The following is a 16688-nucleotide window of genomic DNA, read 5'->3' as shown; positions in this document are numbered from 1 at the left end:
CTGCATCCAAATATGGCCCATGTCGGTCCTGGTGATGGCATTTGCTCGTCAGCCGTGCTGGGCGAGAAGCCAGCAGCAAGTGTGGCCAGCAGCACAGCCTTGGCCATTCGGAACTCGACCATAATCGCCCATCGCCTCTCCATATACTTGCCCCAACTACTCCTTCCGTCCCGTGACCCTCAGAAGGTAAAGTAATCCTTTTTAAAGAGTTCCCACAAGAAAGAGTGTCCTCTTAAATGGTTTTCAGCTCATCACCGAAATCAACTGCCATGTGGCCCAGTTCCGGGAGCTGCTCATCTTCATTGGTCAGTCCCGTGACTCCCCCGAGTTGCGGGAGAAGATCAGGAAACTGCGGCGCAGTTGTGTGGATTCCTGCAAGCACACGGCTCACCTGATCACCCCCCAGCCCCGCCATTGTCTGGGCAGTGAAAGGATGCACCTGACCCTGCTCTTCCATCTCACCCAGCAGTTTCAGAACGAACTGATCAAGAGCTATCGCTTGATTCAACTAGTGCCTCTGGATATGACAGAGTACTATGGTGAGTCGGCAGTTTCCTAATTACAGCTTAATGGTAACTATTAATGGATCGCCACAGCTCCCTCCCGCACTGCTCCCTCCAATCTGGGCAATGTCATTAGTCAGATTCTGCTGTGCAAGCAGATTAATCCCGATTTCCAGCAGGAGGAGCTGTGCAGCATCGTGAAGGACTCTCAGGAGCTAGGAGAGCTTCTGGAAGAGCTGCAATCGCACTTGCCCCTCCCAGAGGCTTCTCCCGATTCTGAATGGGATCAGGCACAGAAATGTAGGTTCTTTAAGTCCAATAATGTCTGAAAAGTAACTAATTTTGGACATCTTGCAGCGGAAAGTAGCCAGATCTCGTTGAACACCCCGGCCTGGTATGCCCGTCAGCGGAGGAAGAGCTGCAAGAGCCGTAGTCGCAGTCTGTGCTGCTGTTTGGCCAACAATGGAGCCAAAACTTATTAAGAGATTAAAAAGTGGCAATAAAACACCTTCCAACATATAGTTCCAAGAACCAAAGCACTAGTTAATTGGTATCTATGTCCAGGAAGTGGAAACCTGTACCCGATAAAGCACAAGTTAGTGGGAAACTTTGATTTCAAATCCATATAAGAGTCATCGAATGTAATTGCTTCAATGATAACTGAGCACCTCTTTGGAAGACGATAAAATTTTATTCCCAGAAACGATAAACACGGCAATGTAGGACATCAAAGAGCACAAAGGCTGTTAAACCAAAAATACAAATCGAGAGAGTTCGCGACTCGAGAATGATGAAATCCAAAGTGTTTACTCCTTACATGGACAAAGGGCGATAAATTAACGGCAGGAAAGCAGGTGAAATTCCACTTTATGACGTGTAGGAAAGATGTTATATTTTTGTCGAAAAAAGAGAATCCCAGAAGCGTTAACTTTGTTTACTCGCCATTTAGCCAGTCACTTAGCAGGGCAGGTGATGCCAGTGGCAGTGGCAGTGGCTGTGGCTTTGGAGCGGCGCCCACCAGGTGGGCCGTAAAAGATGATTAGATTCCGGAATCCGGATTACACCGCATGCGGACGACCTCCCAGTCGTCATTGGTCAATGGCAACCGGGTTGAGCGAAGCTCCCAGTTCTCAACAAACAGATAATGCCGCCTGGCAACACATTCCTCACCCAAAAGTCATTCAAAAGACAGTCACTTGCTTTGATTTTTCATAGTTTAGGTATTTAATTTTAAAAATATGCCTTTGTCTTTTACAAAACATATCTCTACATTAAAAATATATGTATATATATATATATAGATTTATGTATATTGTATGCAGATTTATATGGTATATAATATATAGGTGTATATATTAGGTATAAACTTCTACATGTCATATGGATTTTCACAGAAAATCTTAACACTTTTGAGTAATGCTTTTTAATTGTTTCCTTGTGCGCTCTTCTCTATTTCCGTTTCTATCCTTTAATCCTTTCATGATTTCCCATAGAGACTGTTTCAATCCTTTTTAGTTACTTTGTTGAGCATTTGCATTTTTTGGAAGATTCTTTGTTACGCTTACTCCGTTGGCACCATCTTAGAGCTACATACATAAACTCTGATCTGTGCTCTTCGGGTAGTAGCTTTGACAGAAGGCATTAAGCAACAACAACTAACTTAATTGTTAACAACAATCCCTACACGACGGTTACACGGTCTGTTCAGAGTGTGTTTTTTAGTGTTTGATACAAAAATTGTATGTTATATCGCTAGAGCTATCGTTAGACATTCGCTACAACATTATAAATTCACTATTTGTTCACGATTCTTTCTGGCTAATATCACCGTTATCACTGCAATGCCTAAACTCGGCTTAAGTCTAAGCAGAAAGAAGTCTTTTCCTGGATAGAATATGTCGGTCATGTGTGCTAACAAAATGGTGCTATTAAAAGGTAAACAAAGGAACTAACTTAGCCGCTAGACCTATGCATAGTCACACTGCGAACAAAACGAATCCGAAACCGAAAACGAAAACGGTGAAATCATTAATGGAAATTTGTGCAAAAAAAAAAGGCACACACAATCTCATAAATTAAAAGACTAAAACGCGACACAACAATAAAAACTAACAACTAAAAAGCTTAGCAATTAGGCCCTAAATTACGGGTGAGAGACTGTGGAGGAGGCGGTGGTGTGGAAGGTGGCGGTGGCTATTAGCTATCTGCTATCCGGATGAGGGTCTGATGTGGTGGCTGATGTGGAGGCGTGGTTTGCAGTCTGGCTGTCGAAAGGAACTGTAATGCGTTCGGTGCACTCTAGATGCGTCCGCTTTTGCTCGCCGTCGACGTGGACAGTTGTTCCAGGCGGGAGCACAGCTCCTGGGCCAGGCGCAATTGATTCGCAGCGGCGGCGGCACACGATGTGGCAGCTCCACCGGCTCCTCCGACGGGCAACTGGACACCGGCCACGGCCTCCGGATAGCTGATGCACACGCCCACCCAACGGGCTTGACTGCAGGCATGGGACTGTAAAGAAAAACAAATAAAAGTTAAATTAGTCCTCGAAGTTGATAAAAATTAATAATAGAGTCAGTTCAACTTTTGCAGCGTTTTAAGAAAAAGGTGTTTCTTTAGTTTCCGGCATGGAGTTGTTGCGCAAAAAACTACTTTGTGATAAAAGAGACAAAGAACTCGAAAAATTTGATCAAACAGCGGGGCTGGAAAACTTCAATGCTAATTTCCAAACTGACTGGTAGACTGGCACCAGCTTGTTTGCTTTAGTTTATCGAAAAAAATGCGGAGGTGTCAACCAAATGTACTTTGCATATTATCTGGTGTCACTTATTATCAAATTACTTAATATACTCGCTACAAGTTAGTATCTATCAAGCGGCTTTTGAAAGTGAATTATATTTTGTGACAAAAAGAGATTCCAGTTGAGACTGATGAGCTTTTTGCTGGGAGCTGAGGGACTGAAAGGCGAACTCACCATGGCAAAGTCACGCTTCCACTGGACACCGCACTGGCCGTCGCACAGGGGGCAGGGACGCTCCAGGCTGTAGCCGCCGCACTCGCTGCAGTCGAGGGACACATGATCGTCCGTCCAGGAGACACCGCAGGTGAAACAGGAGCCCATGTGCTGGCGCAGCTCTTCGATGGTCAGCACGTTGTCCATGCTGATCTCCAGAGGGCTGCCGACCAAGTCCGGCAGGGAGGCGGACAGACCCAGAGTGTGGTGCCTGGAAATAGCGGAGAGGATGGGGGAGAAATCATGATTAATAATCTGGGGGGGAGCTGACAACCGTGACCTTGTCAAGTGGGTGGCGGCATGCGCTGGCGTGATTATGATAATGATTGGAGGAGATGGGCCTGGAGGAGGAGAAATGATTGGCAAACTGTACCCCGACTGCGGTGTGAGACTTTCGCCCGATCATGTGAGCAATCGCGATGGCGACGGGCTTTTGTTGTTTATTTTTTATTTTATTTTTTTTTTTTTATTTCATGCGGCCCCAAAATGCGAAATGATAATGATACGACATGCGGCGGCGGCGACTGTTGCGGCGACAGCGACTACGAATACTTAAACAAACACAGACTGACGACCGAACTGTTGAGCTGAAGGTGCTGGCCCCTTTCATTAATGGGCCAAATTCGCGGCCAAATCGCAGGTGTGGCTTTCGCGTTTGATTCTCTATTTTATTGTGGCTCCGATGTACTCTGCCCCCTTCGATAAGATTGCAAAAAAAAAAATCATGAATGAGCCCCACAACCCTTTCCCGTTCGACGCCAGCGACTAAATCACCCTGACATTGTTTACATTGAAATTTTTGCGAATTGGGATTCGTAAACGGAAACGCTACAGAGTATTTCCAGCTAAAATGAATCATGATGGCGATGGCTGATCTCTATAGATGGCGTCTAAATCTGAATACTTACGACAGGGGACTGCAGATGTCGGTGATTTGGGGACCGTGAACGCTGGCGATCGACATATTGGCTGCTGTTGATGGCACTGCAATTAAAAACAAGAAAATGGGGAAACCAAAAATCAGTTAAAGTTCATCGATTGCACGGCAAGCCGAGGAGTTCAATGCTGGACGGGGCCAGCAGCTAAGTATTTTCTGGCGAAGGTAAACGAGCTTGTTGTGCAGGTGCGTAGTAGACTGTACGACAGTTGGTGTACTACCAGAGATCACGATCATTCAAATACGATCGATATAGAGATACTTTTCCGCAGCTACTCGGACGACATTCTTGGCTAAAATTAACAACTATTGGAGCATAGAGTGGAGCACGGAGGAAGGAGAGGGGTTGGAGCAACCACAACTGCTAAAATCCGGTTGAAACAACCATAAACTTAAGGCGAAGCGAGGCCGAGAGCTTCAGATGATCAGTGCGTCATCTCCATAGAGATATGTAGTTTCAATTGTTTTTGGACTGGCAATTAAAAAAAAGTATACGGACGAGTATGTGCGAATTATTTGGAATTGGAAGCGAAACGTTAATTGCCCCGGGGGCTGTGTATCTCCTTGGGGGAATACTGTCCCATGCTCTACACACTCTATCTCATTTATATTATAATGTATAGTGTGTTTTAGACGACCTGTCTACATTGTTGGGGAACGATTTTTGGCAAAATTGCAAAAAAATATGTATATTTTTGTGATGCCATGAAGAGCACATGACTGCCTAGAGCGTCTGCTGGTGGCTTTTTGGCATCATAATAAATAAAATCACAGATATAGGATATAAGTAGTAGTCTGCGTTGTTATGCGGCCATCCGTTTCAACGTTCTATATTTATCTGATGGATCGGATGAGGAGGAGGGAGGCGAATTACGACCAGGTTGGGGACTTGGCTGCAAATTCAGTTCGCTTGGCCGCAATTTCAACGGCGGCCAGGCTGCCAGGCCACGGCGCAAATACGAAATTGCTGTAATTTATCCGAGAGGCATGGGGCAAGGAGGCAGCCGACTGTGCCGCACACAACTAGTTGCATTTAATTTGATTTTATTTATTTATAGAAGGGCGCACTCATACACCAGAGCCCCCTCGAGACACAGACAGGCGCGACTTGTTTTCTGTTTTATTTCTGTTGTGTTATTTTTGGGGCACGGAAATACTTACATTTGTTGTTTTTTTATTTACAGCAACGTTGTTTTTGCTTATTTTTTTTAATAAAAAATTAAGCTATTTATAAATCCAAATTGGGATGTATGTGATTTGTTGTTATGGCTTTTGTAGTTGGCCTTGCGTAAGCCAGACAATAAAATTACTCTTTATAATTGTTGTTGAAATTAACATTAACCGTATAGAGTAGTCAGTTAGTAACTTTTCACACGCGATGCGAGACAGTTAGCTCATGAAAAATGCAATATGCAGTTTATATATCAGCTTTTTTTTTGTTTTGTATTTTAGAACATGTATCCAGGTTGTGTTCGATTTGACAGAGGCAACAGCGCACTTTTATAGTTGGGCTTGGGAATTGATTTTCTCCAGATTCGGATATATATTTTCACCAGAGCCGAAAGACCAAGTGGCAGGCACGACAAACCGCGAAACTCAAATGAACGACGCTCGCCGAGTGCGGCCCGCTTTTATAGGCCCCGCGGCCAGCTGAGAGAGCTGAGAGTGGGAGGGTGAGGTGGTGGGCAGGCGTGAGTTGGGGGGCCTCCAACGAGAGGGAGAGCAAGAGAACAAGAGAGCGCCAAGTGATATTGCTCGCCTCGCATGACAAAGCGAAGCTAACGAACTTGCCACATCCCCAACACGCACACACACTCGTGCACACACGACGAAACAAGGGGGAGGGGTGGATCAGGGGGTCGTTGGGCGGTGGGTGAAAGGGGCTTGGGGGGCAAATCAAAAGCCAAAACAAAGTCAGATGCTGACCAAATTAGCGGTAGTTGCCAACAGGCTGGAGCCTCTGAGAGACAAAGAGCGGCTCTCTCTTGGCGAGAGCGAGAGGGACAGCAGCAGTGATAACAAATCAAAACAAAACCAGAAAGAAAGACAAGTGATAACGAATGTGAGATACCCGGTACGAGGTTCAGATACTTTTGTATCTCGACAGATAAGATAGTTTTCTTTTAGTTTAGTTGTCAAAAAATATAGAACTATAAAGATTTTCGATTTATTTAGATTTCTATTAATAAAATATATTAAAAACGAAACTGATCTCCCCTCACCTTTAGAGTATCTTGGGGACTTCCCTAGTGTGAGTGATGCGAGGGGCAGCGAGGGGTGAACATTTAACGGTCAAGCACAGCGGACGGCACCTTCCCCTACACTTACACCCCTATCTGCATAGCTGCAGTACGTATACGACACATTGACCGGACCGGACCGGACGGGACGGACACTAGTACGTTGACTAGGTGTAATCGTCAGGAGGGTTATTGACGCATGCCCGTCGGGCCCGTCCAAGAAGACGGCAACAACAAGATGCGACTTGGCAACCGTCACCACCATCGACGGACGCATTTCATTTGAATAACAAATCATTTCTCGCTTTGACAGGTAGCGGCAAGAGCCGGGCAAGGACAGGGACACGGGCAGGGACGTGGATAGTTCGGGTTCGGGTTCTCGGGCAAGAGTCCGTGAATACAAGGTGGGCAGGTGGAAAAGAAGAGTGAATGGCCAAGGGCAGAGATCAGAGGTAGGTGGTAGGCCTAAGGTGTGATCCTCAAAAAGAGTCCACAGGTAACAACACATCCCTATTCCCGGGAATCCTAAATGGAAAATTCCATTCCAATTATTAAAAATAGCTGCCACCATTTGTTTTTAGAGCAACTTATAATAAAAACATGTTTTTTTTTAGACATAGAAAGCACAATAATCTAAAATGGAAAATATTTTTTAAGATTTTAGAACCTTTTTTTGCTGTGCAGGTTTTTTCCCCGCCATAAATATAGAAGGCGAAAGACGGTACATATGCACGCATACCTCACTCGCTTATCAATCGATCGCCAATCTTATCAGCAGAGCCTCCCTCCCCTTTTTTGAGGTACATATGTTTTTTATATTTAAAAAAAAAAGTGTAACGGTAGAACACATTTGGTATGCATATTACAAAGACAGGGTAAGTCCCGGAGAGTCCCCAACCCATTGCCCCAATGGGGGAACAGAATGGAAATTTTTGCTAACGTAGGCATGTTAATAGGAAAAAAGGTTTCCAAAGTGCAGCTAGACGGCGATCGAGTCGAGTCGACTACACTTATTTATATAAACCGAGCTGTGAAGGCGCGCGCGTCGTTCAAAAGGCGTTTCAAATTTCGCCAGACCAACGAAAAGGGAGCACACACCCCGAAAAAAAATCAAAGCCCACTGGGGGCTATATATCCAAAAGCCAAAACCCCCAACGACCCTCGCCAAATTAATGCAATTCAGCGTCCGAAACGACGGTCAACTTAACTGCCACAAGCGGCGAATATGAATATATATTCATATTCATATTCGTATATTCTCGGACAGCAATCACACTCTGGCACATATATTATAAACAATTAATGTTTATTTAGAAAGCAAGAACAGAACCCTCGCGATCCGGGCACGCTTTTCCCCTGGCATTCAACTTTAGTGTCGAGGCGCAGTTTCGCCCATCAAGTACACTGCGGGAAATGTATTACTATTCTTCCTTAATTTAATAAGCTAATTACATCAGATTATTCGATTTTGATATGATCAAAGTTTAAAGTGTAGAACTCGGATCAAATTACATTTGAGAGCACTTTTCCATGAGAAATGCAAATATATTACATGATCGTCTGCTATAATTTAAATATTAAATTGTATAATATTGGCAAATTGCATAATAGGGGGGGTCAGATGGCTAAACTTTGATTTTAAGTGTATGTGTGGAGGGACCATTGTCATCTGAGAAGGTCGCACGGCAATTGATGGGCAAAAATGGCCTGAGAAATTCACACAAAAACAGTGCGAACCGAACGAAGACAAGGGACAGTGTTCCACCTCAGCGGAAATTGCGTCAGACAACGTGAGGATATTAGTCCGAAAATAACAATATTTAAACAATATTTTTTCGCAAACCTTTTAAAAACTTATTAAGTACTGCGGCCCGGCTTTTGTGTATATTTTTATACTCTACCCCAAAGACCCGATCAAAGATTTCCGGCTAAACATATATCCCAACCGTCTGCCCAGATATCGAGAGTTATACTCCTCAATATAAACTCTTGTTTATGTACGAATAAAAATTATTTCACAACCGGATGATCTATTGGAACAAAAGACCACAAATGTTAGTTTATATTGCTATTAGATAAGATAAGATATCGCTTGATTTATAAGGCTGCTAAAAACTACAAGTATTCAATATAACAAATAAATGTTTATGGATGGATTTTGTTAAAATATTTAATCTAAAAGGGGTTTTTTGAATGAATTCTTGGAATTCATAGGGTTATGCTAATATTTGATCCATTTTTGAAAGCCAAACAAATATAATAGAGAGAGCTAGAGATGAAGTAAGTTTTTAAAATATAAAATATTTAGTGGTTACTGAACAAATAGATTTGTAATTTGAAAAACAAACCCATGATTTAATAGACATAAATCAACACAACATCATTGCTGTAATTTTTATTATTTTTTAGTTGCTAAGCTTTGTTTTGTTAAGTTTTGTTCATAGCTTTTTTATTTTACTACATATTTTGAAGTAGATAGTTAAAAAAAAATGACGTCCTAACACCTCCCATTAGTTCTGTGTTCTGGGAAATTAATTAATTAACTTTGAGGAGATAAATACGCACATTTTAACTAATATGTGGATCATGACTTTTGAGTTGGCTTGCTAACACCATTAATTAATTTGTATTATTATTTTTATTTGATAAACAGAAGTGGTAGAAATCATGAAGCAGGAAAACTGGCATTGTTTCAGTTGGAAATGCAATTTATTTACCCAGCTTGGTCTGGCTGGTGTGGTATCAGGGTATTGCTAGTTCGCTAATGCCACTGCCAGGCCAGGCCAGCTAGTTGCTGTTTGCCAAGATAACTGCTTGGAATTATGCACAAATAAATAATATACTACAATAAGCCACTCGTCGAGTGCTGCTCAAAGACATGCGCTTCCTCTTTTCGATTTGGCCCCGGCCAGAGCTTCGGTTTCAACTCTCTGTTTTGAATGGATCTCTGTTGGTTGGTGCTCCGCAGCTATGCAAACAAAGCTGCTCCTGAAAGTATCTGTTAATTGTTGTGTTGTGGATGGATGTTGTGGCTGGTGTGTAAATACAGCAGCACACATGTGGATGGATCCGTCACAGTCAAATGCAAAAACAAAGGCACTGCTGGCCGCTTTTGACGTCAATACCCAACAAAATCAGGAACCGAGCCCAAAAATAAAAAAGAATAAACCAATTTTTAATACGATTTCGACGAAGCTTGGCTTTGTTTTTTTTACGATTTTAATATCGATCATGAGCTGGTAAGGTGGGCGGCTGAATCATTCATACTTGTTACGGGGAATCTACAAATCTTTGGCAAGAGTCTGCCGCCTCAGTTTAATACTCCATCGACTTCAGATTGGGGCTTCCATCATCACATGGTGATGCTAATGATTTCGCTTGAATGCGACAAACTCGTTCCACGGGATTTCCTCGTCCGCCCCGAGATCGACTTGCGAGTGTAAACAACCCGAATTCGGAATTTTAACCTGCGGCTGTACTATGGAAACCGTTTACTTAATTAATGGGGGAAAAGTACCCATTCGAAAATCTGGGTAAACTGCCAAAACAGGGCGTGTCTCTGTCTGATCATCGCCAGTCAATGAAAGTGGCCATTAAAACCGAGACGTATAAGTTCTATAGTGCACTTAGAGAGCACCTCCCCCCTTGTATCTCTGCATGGAAAGATTTACGAGCTCCCCATTTTCGGGGTCGTCGGATACAATACTGTTGACAAGGGCAATTATTAGAATGGCGCAAAAATCTGTCGCGGTTTGGATAAGCTAGATAGCTAGATAGCTAGCCAGCTAGCCGCCGGCTGACCCTGACCTTTGGCCTCCTCTGTGCTCCCCTTGTGTTTTGTAAGAGTTCCGCATAATGAATTTGCATACCGTGAAAGATAAACTGATATTCTCAATGTTCTCTGGGAGAAGAGGCCCTATAAATAGGCTGATGACAGCTTATCTCGCAATATACACCCCATATAGCCCTGGGTTACTCTAGATCAGGGTTCCCAGCTATGACTGATACTCTCTGTTACAAAGTCACGTCCCCGTCCATGACTGAATACCCCCATCGCCTCGAAGAAGGTTGCACCAGGTGGGCCAGCCACATTGCGATCTTGAGTACTCGACCTTAGCCTTAGGATTTTGTAATTCTCTGTAAGCTGTCTCTGGGAGCTGCATTACTCGATAACTAGCACGATGAGTTATTGGCTGACAATTTCCATTATTGTTTGCCATAAAGAAGGCTATTAAATCAATACAGTCGCAAAAACAACACCTTAAATACCATTCAATAAATTATAACAAGCGACAGTTACTAATTTGGGGAGTCCGCCGAATTGCAAAAATTGTTAAAAATAGATTATGTTCTATTCGGTTTAAATGGCGTTGTCAGCTTCGAACTTCTGGCTAGCCTTCGCCAAAGTTGATTGCAATGATGGAAGATAAAAGCCCCTAAACTTAGATTAGGTTTAAAATTAATACGTAAGAGTTATAAACTACCAAACAGTCTAAGAAACTCTCAGTTTACATTGCTATTTCCAAGATAAAAAAAATATCAAAACTATATAATAAAAACTTTCCAAAAGGTTATCATAAATGCGGATGAATGCTTCCTATTAAGATGATATCATAAAGCTAAGGAATTCCATTAAACTTCCTTAATACTTTGAACTTTTATGCACTGAAAATTTCCGCGCAATAAAAACTCCCCTTAATTTATAAACAACAGGGATCAGAAAATCCAAATGTTCGCCGAAATTAGTGGGAAGTGAAATGGAACTAATTTGAAATATCTGTTTATATCTGAGAGCCATAATCAAAACTTCCTTATATCAGGTGCGGTTAGTGGGAATTGTAATGGAACCGCCACAGTATTTATTTATTGTTTACTCTGTAGAGGTCTAGAGCTAATCTATGGGGCGTAATAGAAAGTCAGGAACATTGATCGGCGAGTTCCCCCCCATGGGATTAGAGTGCAAAACAAAGCGCGACTCATTGAACACTAGTCCAAGGTTTGAATCGCAAAATCGAGGTATCAAAAAAATAATTCCCAACCGCAGACAAAGTGCGCAATCCCCCCCGGAATCGACAAAACTAGAACACACCGGAGAAATGGAGGCATTATAATGGAGGTTTGGGAGGGAAAGTGAACAGGGCCAGGGAGACAATTAACACTTGTGGAAGTCTGGAGAACGCCTAATTAGCAATTTGCATAATGCAACAGTTTGTTAATTACACGTGACACGAGAGATTTCCACACGGGCTACTGGGTGGTGGTGGAGGCCGGCCGGCCGAGGAACTGTCCCTAGATGTTGTGGTTTTCGCGTCCAACTCGAAAATTAATTTCAGTTCAATCTGGTTTCTGGTCTCTGGTCTCAATTTGTTCAATGAATTTATAAAGTTTGAATTTTAGGTTTTTGCCTTGGCCAATATTTAATTAATTTTTAGCATCTGCCTGGCTAACAAACAAACAGGTTCCGTGCACTCCCCAAAAGGTTCTAAAGATCATGAATTACTCGAAGAAAAGTTTAGTTTAATCTGGTTTGGGTGATCCATTTTTCCGGAAAAGCCACAGACTGCCCCAGACTGTCCATTAATTAACAAATTTGTGGCAGTCTGTCAATAAAATAAAACTGGAATAGTTCATTAGCTTGAAAAACTGGGAAAAAATATGGGGGGCTTAGGCTTCTGTTTTTGTCAGACTTCTTGATAATAATGCTATAAAAATATAAATCAGAATTATCAGCTTAAAGCGCTTCACTTAGAACTAGATGTACTAGTATTAGATTCATTCTGGGAACATCTGATTACCATTTTTCCCAAGAAGATAGTTGATTATTTTGATGTTCCGGGGATTTCAAAGGCAGCCTAGAATTCCATTTACTTAATAAGTCTAAAAATAAGCGAAAATAATTGAAATTCTGTGGGTAAATTCCGGGGAAACTTGTTCTCAACCCTTTGAGGGTATCTACCTTTGCGGCAACTACTGTTTGCTATGCTAATGTCCGGAATTTACAACAGGTTCCAAGGGGGGATCCGGGGACAGAATTTAGTCAATAAAGTGGCGCGAGCGACTAACTGACGTCGTAAGACTTGACAACGTCGTCATCAGCATCGTTGAGGGAATACTATATGGTTGCTATAGTATCATCAATGGCTGTCCCAGTCCCAGCCCCCAGCAGCCGCAGTAGCAGTAGCGTCGACATCATTGTTAGATTTGCGTCGCACGGAACATTTGTTCAGTGTAAACAGACCAAGACAACCGGTACCGGTTTGAACCGATTACGACTGCCGTAGTGCCTACTGCCTAGTGGCCGGCAAGGGATACGATCCGTACAGTCCGTACAGGCATACTACCACCCCAGTGGTGTGCGTTAAAATTGTAAATTAATAAAAAAGAACGAAGCGAAGCCAGCACAATGAATGAATGAACGAGCGGAATTCGAATTGAAATCAATCCTCGACACACGGACACACCCAGCGATCGATTGGCCAGAGATCGTTGCCAGGCCAGGCCAGGCCTCTCAAAGTCGAGTGGTACTGCACTTGGAGGGGTTACGGATTAGCCAGAAAAATGTAACACAACGATTTCCGTTGTCAACAAACAATAGTTCAATTAATCAATCAAGCACAAGGTGTTTAGACTCTTTGGGAAATTCCAGAACTAACATTAATGATAATAAAATATATGTATATTAGTTGAAATATTTTCTCCATGTGTCGTATTAGCCAGAAAACGTGATCGAGTCACCTTCAACTGGTTAAGACCGAAACCAATCGGATGGCGGTCAACTGAAGCCGCCTCGAACCGCCGGCCAAGCCAAGCCAAGCCAATCCCAGCCCCAAAGCCAGATCTTGAATCCCCATGGATGGCGATCGGATTGCATTTGGGCATTTTCCATCACGCCACTGCCCAGCAAGACATATGTTCCGTACCTGTGCCGACCAGCACACTTCCACTCCATTGCGGGTTATCGGTTTTCTGACTGAAACACCAGAACCACACTTACGGTGGGGAGACTGGGTGGTTGGTCCGGCGAGTGCCGGAGCAGAGGGGCTGATGCGCAATTCGAGGCACCGGGCGTGGAACTTATCAGCCAGAGACAGAGACAGAGACGCTAGACGAGACGAGCCAGTGCTGGTCGGACTTGACAAATTGACCAAAACAGCGCCAGCGAACAGGCTGCGCGTGGCGTTTGGTTCTACAAAATAATGAGCATGGGAACATAAACCACGAACCGCACACGGGGAGGCCAGAGAGGGATTGCGAAATCGAAAACCGTTTTATTTTTAAAAATTGTCATTACGTTTGTCGTTTTAATAAGCAAAGCAGTTTATGCAAGCGAATCGCTTATGCAAGCACTATGTCTGGGCATGGGAGCCATAAGTGAATTCTACATCCAATCCCAAGTGCTTTCCCACCGGACACAACAGCGGGGGACGGGGAACGATTAAAAATATAATTAATGTTCTATAAGGAATCGTGGGGTCTAGACGGGTATGACTCAAGCCACCAAATAAGATAGCCACAAGAGCGATCAGTTGAGATAATAAAATTCCACGACATCCATCATGATAACCAAGGGGACTTCGGGAGAAAGATCCAATCTGGTTAGGGTGAGTCATAACCCGATAAAGCTAACCTATAGTTGCCTATATATAGCTATATATAGCCCAGATAAATCATCCAATACTTTGTTAATTGACTTGAAACCGTCTGGTTCTGGTTCTGATACAGTTGAGTACTTACAACATCCAGCGTGAAATGGAACGCGTAACTCTAGCAGACGAAGCTGATTGCAAACAGTCTGATGCAATATGCTAATCGATCGCAAATATGTAGACGAAGCTAAATACTTTTTCAAGTATAGGGGTTATTTACCCATGGGTGTCTATAATGGATAATGGAATGATTAGCTAAACTTGCAACTCCATTATGGCGAGAGTTGCAAATTGTGGCTAGCTATAAACTAAAGATTCTCGTAAGAACCCTTTTTACTAACTAACTCATTTAAGACCGGATCTGTGACATAATTTCCTGCCCTCATGCTTAGTTCACACGCAATATCCGTGGGGGAGGTGAAGCAACCAGGCCCAGCATGTGTAATAGAACTTCCCCAAAAGCCTTTAACGAGCGACACGTGCCGGGCCGCTTAAATAGTATGCATGCAAAAAAAAAATAAACAGCTCACGCTAGCCATAAACTACGACGACTGTTATTGTTGGCCCAAAATTGGGGAAATATTCCACTCGATTTGAATGACAGATGATATTTGCACGCTTTTTTGGCACCGATGATTGAGCGAAGATTTGGAGTCACATGACCGACGCGTGAGTTGAGGTTGCCGGTGACAAGAGGATCGTGTGAATAGGCTAGTCGCACGACTCGCCTAGTACTTCTAATCAGATCGCAGATAAATAGACTGAAACGGAGACGGCTACGGCGACGGCGACATAACAATTAGCTAACCCACACCCACTGTTTCGCCGGTAATTGATGGTTCGCCCAATTTTCCGTGGGATGCACGTTCTAAAAACAGCGCAAACCGGGTCTAATTTTGTTGGGGGAATCGCTGGGAAGACAGAGCGTTCCTATTTCTAGAATATATACCACTCGAACACTTGTATAATTGATGGCCATTGTGTTTGGAGCGTTATATGCACGGCCATTATCAGAGGCACTCGATGATAAAGCCGAATATGGCCCGCAATTGCCATTAATAAAAGTGTATGGCAGTTTCCGCCCGATCAGACAACAGCCGGGCGTTCGAGTGGAGCAACCACCCACCCACAAGTGTGTCAACTGACCAGTCGGGAAAACCGCCGACGCTCGATAAGCCCTCCAATAAGCTCCCCAACTGCAACTGGTACAAAGGTGCGAAAATATTCCTCTATTCAAGGAGAACAGTTTCCCGATTGTTGGTCGCCTTTGGCTAATCGTAAATAACATAGATTAGTTTAATGTCTAGACTATAAATACAGTGGCACAGTTGGCGGCTAATTATACCCTCAAGTATTCACCTATGAAGTTCAGCTTGTCGGCGGCGAGATTACAAAAGTCTGGATCATCCACATCGAAGATGATTCCGTCCTCCCACTCGGTGACGATGTGCGAAGCGGCAGCGGCAACGGATACAGTCGAGGATCGAGCTTGGGTCAGAGGTGCAGTCAGTATGTTGTTGTTGCTTCCGGGAATGGTGGTGTTGTTGTTGTTGCTGCTGCTGCTGCCATTGCCAGTTTTCATCTGTATTTGGAGACAAAAAAAGAGAGTCGCAATTAGAGAAGAAGGTTGGGCAATTCGCGTACGTGATTCTATGCAAATAGCGAACCTCACACGTGGCTCAAAATGCACAGTCTTGGCTTTGGCTCCACTGGGCAGAGGTGGCGATAAAAAGGGGGGCCAGGTATTGGTTGGGGCAGGTATTGGTTGGGACAGGGGGAGGGGAGGGTATTGGCGGGCCAGCTGTTGCTGCCAGCGCACACATATCAGTGCACACCTCACGGCTTGCAACACCTTGGGTGTGCAATATGCAAAATCAATAGATGCAAGATGCAATTTATTTGGGTGAAGGCCTGCCTCTGCCTGCCCACCGTCGTCGTTGTGTTGGTGTGCGTGTGCAGTTGCATTCCGTTGAGGTTGTTGTTGCTTCTATTTTTGTTTTTGCCAATGCGATTTGTGGATGGGTTGGAAACCAGCACGGTTGGCACGGTTTTCACTTACTTTTATTGGTGCCAGCCACTCGAAGGACACTCGAACACGGGTCTATTGCAAATTTAGGCGCCAGCCGCTGTAATTAATGAATTTTTAATTAAAACAAAACTTTGCATGCAAATTGCTGGCAACTAGAGATGGAAGAGTGTTGTTGCAAGCAGTTGGCAACACTAATCGATAAGTGGATACTAATTTTACATTGTTTTTATATTAATATTTATTCTTTATGATTTAAATAGCTTTCATAGCTTTATTTATATAAATTTCTGTTTATATTTATATAAATATTTTTATATGAGTAG

The 16688-nt window shown here is 43.4% G+C and overlaps 2 protein-coding genes and 1 long non-coding RNA gene across 4 annotated transcripts; 1 reads left to right on the top strand and 2 right to left on the bottom strand.

The window, feature by feature from the left end:
• Positions 1-12: 12 nt before the first annotated feature.
• On the top strand, positions 13-2592 carry LOC6497974. The gene is made up of 4 exons (XM_001961789.4): positions 13-186; positions 248-539; positions 597-803; positions 861-2592. Exons 1-4 carry the CDS (start codon positions 13-15, stop codon positions 983-985), a joined length of 798 nt encoding a protein of 265 aa, XP_001961825.1. The 3' UTR covers positions 986-2592.
• On the bottom strand, positions 1704-16547 carry LOC6497556 (protein pinocchio). Of its 2 annotated transcripts, XM_032451723.2 has the most exons (5): positions 16396-16547; positions 15696-15918; positions 4422-4497; positions 3475-3724; positions 1704-3011 (listed from the first exon to the last, which is right to left on the bottom strand). In XM_032451723.2, exons 2-5 carry the CDS (start codon positions 15916-15918, stop codon positions 2802-2804), a joined length of 759 nt encoding a protein of 252 aa, XP_032307614.1. In that variant the 5' UTR covers positions 16396-16547; the 3' UTR covers positions 1704-2801. The 2 variants fall into 2 exon arrangements, with proteins under 2 accessions (XP_032307614.1, XP_032307615.1); XM_032451724.2 differs by lacking the exons at positions 15696-15918; positions 16396-16547 and adding an exon at positions 5612-6054.
• On the bottom strand, positions 5830-15689 carry LOC116654940. The gene is made up of 2 exons (XR_004310101.2): positions 12647-15689; positions 5830-12567 (listed from the first exon to the last, which is right to left on the bottom strand). It is a non-coding gene; the product is annotated as an uncharacterized LOC116654940 (long non-coding RNA).
• Positions 16548-16688: the final 141 nt, after the last annotated feature.

Source organism: Drosophila ananassae, chromosome 3R, assembly GCF_017639315.1.
Source record: "Drosophila ananassae strain 14024-0371.13 chromosome 3R, ASM1763931v2, whole genome shotgun sequence".
NCBI lineage: Eukaryota > Metazoa > Arthropoda > Insecta > Diptera > Drosophilidae > Drosophila > Drosophila ananassae.
This window is presented reverse-complemented; position numbering and strand designations above follow the sequence as displayed.

Coding starts and splice junctions, on each gene's coding strand:
- LOC6497556 (XM_032451723.2), bottom strand. CDS start 15,918: ATGAAAACTGGCAATGGCAGCAGCAGCAGCAACAACAACAACACCACC. Junction 4,498..15,695: donor CGACAAGCTGAACTTCATAG/GTGAATACTTGA, acceptor TTTTAATTGCAG/TGCCATCAACAGCAGCCAAT. Junction 3,725..4,421: donor GACATCTGCAGTCCCCTGTC/GTAAGTATTCAG, acceptor CGCTATTTCCAG/GCACCACACTCTGGGTCTGT.
- LOC6497974 (XM_001961789.4), top strand. CDS start 13: ATGGCCCATGTCGGTCCTGGTGATGGCATTTGCTCGTCAGCCGTGCTG. Junction 187..247: donor CGTCCCGTGACCCTCAGAAG/GTAAAGTAATCC, acceptor AATGGTTTTCAG/CTCATCACCGAAATCAACTG. Junction 540..596: donor GGATATGACAGAGTACTATG/GTGAGTCGGCAG, acceptor GGATCGCCACAG/CTCCCTCCCGCACTGCTCCC.